This window comes from Merops nubicus, unplaced genomic scaffold, assembly GCF_000691845.1.
Source record: "Merops nubicus isolate BGI_N331 unplaced genomic scaffold, ASM69184v1 scaffold24689, whole genome shotgun sequence".
Classification (NCBI taxonomy): domain Eukaryota; kingdom Metazoa; phylum Chordata; class Aves; order Coraciiformes; family Meropidae; genus Merops; species Merops nubicus.
The window spans coordinates 1-3,583 of NW_008629332.1; the positions used below are offsets into that span (position 1 = coordinate 1).

The 3,583-nt window shown below is 48.5% G+C and overlaps 1 protein-coding gene across 1 annotated transcript in view; it reads left to right on the forward strand.

Moving 5' to 3' along the window:
* Nucleotides 1-2,754: 2,754 nt before the first annotated feature.
* The window catches only part of LOC103779345 (YEATS domain-containing protein 2-like), a gene marked incomplete at its 3' end in the record, with an annotated part of 20,958 nt that continues 20,129 nt past the window's right edge, over nucleotides 2,755-3,583 (forward strand). The window contains exons 1-2 of the mRNA XM_008946968.1: nucleotides 2,755-2,850; nucleotides 2,955-3,047. Coding sequence (XP_008945216.1) covers nucleotides 2,812-2,850; nucleotides 2,955-3,047 — 132 coding nt within the window. The remainder of the gene's footprint in view (nucleotides 2,851-2,954; nucleotides 3,048-3,583) is intronic.

A 3,583-nucleotide genomic window follows, 5' to 3' on the forward strand; every position in this document is an offset into this window, starting at 1 on the left:
GCAGGGCACAGCATCACGAGCTCTCCGGGCTTCCAGCCGTGGGCTTCGGCTCCTGTTGCTCGCTGGAGTGTTTGCCAGGGCACCTTCCCCGCAGTTCACCCGTGCCAAGGTGGGGTCCCGCCGGGGCGGCTCTTGTGGCTGAGCTCTGTCTCCAGAAGGACTGGCCCTGTGTTTATGTCCGGGGGTCCAGCTGCAGCACCGCGTGCTGGGCAAGGGGGAACAGACCCAGGGCCCTGCAGGGGGAATAAAGGAAATCCACGACCCTCCAGTAGGTAGACTGGCTCTTAGAAGATGACAAATATTTGCAAGAATAGGCAGATAAAGTGAAATGAAGCAGTGTGGAAGGGATAAGTTAGGGAGAAGGAAGGGGCTTTGACAGATGCAGGGGAGGAGGAGGACCAGCTTTCCAGCTGAAGGAAAGGCAGATAAAGAATTGTGGAGTAGCTGGATGGGTGGGTTTGCATCTGGCATGCTCGGATTTGCTTGTTTTGGGAAGCAGCCTGTTGGCAGCATGCCTGGGACAGGTTGCAGACAGCTCTGGGCAAATGAGAGTAGAGCTTCTTGCCCCTGGGACAGGGAGTGGGCTGGTGATTTTTGGCATCACACAGCTAGCGAGAGGATCGTGATGGGAAGAGCTGCCGAGCAGGGAGGTGAGAAAACCAAAGCTGCCTGTAGAATCTGAAGGAGATCCAAGAACGGAGGCAGAATGCAGGAGCTGCCAGCTGGGGAGGGATGGATGGTGGCTTTGGAGGACAGCGTACAGCTGGACAAGGCAGAGGAGGCTGAACTGTGGGTTGAATGTGTTGCAGGGCAGATCCTGCCTGCCAGGTCAGCTCCTGACAGTGGAGCTGTGCTGGGGCTGGCAGCAGTGTCACCACTCCCAGCTCCTGGCCCTGCCTGGCTGCCAGAAGCCAACACCCTCTGTCGTGAAGTGTCCGGGGACTGCAGGCAGGTTTTTATTCTGCTGCTGAGCAACTTTTCAGAAAGTCTTCATAATTAGGAAGCAAAGTCTGAGGGCCTTGGAAAGCTGTCCTTGCCAAAGTGGACTTTTCATCCAGGTGATCCCTCCAGGTTGGGTTCTTGCTTCCTCTCGTGGCAGATCTCCAACTCTGGGTACAACAGTTCCTGAAGTGTACACATTTCACTAACGCGGTCTTAATTAGAGACTGTGGTTGATGCTAAGCTGGGAAGAATATGAAAATAAAAGTGTTCTTAAAAGCCTCTGTAATGTAACCACAAACCCTGACGTGCTTTCACTGTCATCACGCTGGTGTCGCCTGACAGTCCCCAGAAGAGAGGCAGTTGTCCCTGTCTGAACTGTGCACCTCATCCCTTCATCTGTTTAGGCTTATTTTAAGGGTATGTGGATTTCCTGGAGGAAAATTATCCCCCTCTGGCTTTTAATTTTGCATTACACATACAGATTCAACCATAATGCTGTTTCAGTGTAGGCTTGGAGCTATTTCTGGTCCTACTCTACTTATAGAGAGATATATATGGGTATCTGGAAATAAGTAAAAATATTTAGGATACCCTTGTTGCATATAGAAGCATCTGTTGCCTTACTCTTCTTGGAGGTACCTTATCATACAGTCATAGTACATATTCTAGCTGGAACATAACAGCAAAGTGTTGGCTTGCTTTTGGTTTCTTTACTCTTTCTGTTGGGATATGAGAAACCCCTTCAAACAGATGTGTCACCTTTAGTGAAGCAAATGCAGCTCCACACACAGCCTGGTGCTGTTGCCTCTGCTGAAGCACTGTGGGTTTTTTTCAGAGGAACCCAGGCTGTTCCCTGACCTGCTCTGCAGTGGGGTCAGTGTACTTCTGACACGGGCTGCAGGACCTTTTCCAGGCTTCCTGTTACAGGTCCTGCTTTTCCAAGTTCTTGCTTGGACCTTGATAAAAACAAGTGCTGTTTGAACCCCCTTGGTAAAATGGAGGTGACTTAAAGCAGTATTGGAGTCTACAACAGGTATAGGGTTAGGGTTAGGGTTAAAGCAAAGGGAGTTGTTCTTCCTGTGTTTATACATGTTCTAGGAAGACACAGCAAAATGCCAGTTTAGTTCTTAGCTGCTAATTCACTGTGAGGTGTTTGCACAGTGTGAAGCATTAAACTGCTTTCCACTGAGGTCAGTAAGCTCCTGCTGAGAGGCTGACATTTTTTCCCTCCTGTGCTGGAAGAGGATTTTGTGAGAGGTAGACCAGCTTTTGATAACGTAGTTTCCTCTGTGGGCAGTGGAAGGCTTGTTGGCTCTCCAGAGCAGGATTTCCAGCAGCAGCTCATGCTGGTGCTGAATGTACAGAGCATTTGTTTGCTTGTTATTGCTGCATGGTGAGGTTTCAGTTTTCTGGGTGTGAGTGAGGCCGAAGAGAACAGAGCAGTGTACGTGGTGTTCCAGCCTGCACTGTGCTTGGCCCTGGCACCTTTCAGCTTTACTGCTTACAGCTTTGCTGGGGCAGAAGCAAACAAACTTCTTCCCCTCTTCAGTTATTTGTCCTCTCAGAGGGATCTGAAAAGGGAAAAATGTCTCTCCACAGCTTTTAAACAGACATGTGGGGTTTGTTAAGACAAATTACTTTCTTTTGCAGGAAAATGATCCTTCCCTTTTTTTTTTAGTGTGTGTGTGCACGCTGAACTTAATTATCCCTCCACTTCTCACTCCATAATGATTTCTATCTTTATGTTTTCAAAGAGCTTCAGAAACAGTAACACAGATATTTCCTTGTTTTCCCCCATGGCCTGGTGCAGCTCGAGATGTTGCTGTGCAGAAGATTGAGACAATTATAAAAGAACAGTTTGCCGTCGAAATGAAGAGTAAAGAACATGAAATTGAAGTTATAGATCAGGTACAAAGGTTTTGTTCTTAAAAATACCTAAGGTGCTGGTGCATGGGGCTTGGGGGCCTTCTGCAGGGTTCTCTGTTACTATGTGTGACCTCTGCTCTTCGCAGCGCCTGATTGAAGCACGAAGGATGATGGACAAGCTGCGTGCCTGCATTGTGGCCAACTATTATGCATCTGCTGGTCTCCTGAAAGCTGGAGAGGTAAAAATTGCTTTGGGAATAATAAGACTGCAGGGAATATTTGCCAAGGAAGATGTGCAGTTCACTGCAATCAGCTGATGTTTGGGTTTTGAGCTGTGATTTTCTGACGTGGTGGAATATGAGTTGCAGGTGGGGTGGCAGTGGGAGAGGAGATCTGTGCATCACCAGCTGTACTTTGCAGAGATGAGTCTTCCAAGGAGTAGCTGAGAAGTCGTCCAGCAGCCCTTGGTTCTGGTTTCTGAAGTACTCTGCTGGGTATTTTTTTGTCAGCCCTTGCTTGGGAGCACCTTGCTTCTCACACACTCCATGGTGTCCTTGCAAAGCCCCGAGTAGCAGGGAACATGTTTTTCCATGTCACAGGAGAGTGGAAGCAGGTAGGTTTTGAAGCATCTTAGCAAAAAGAATATTTAAAAATCAAGATTTCCTGAGGCTCGGGCAGTGCCTTTACCTTGGCAGCCTGTTCATGGTTTGGGGAACAGACTGATGGCAGCAGCAGTGCAGGAGGTAAATCAAAGAGATGCACAGAAATTCCTGCT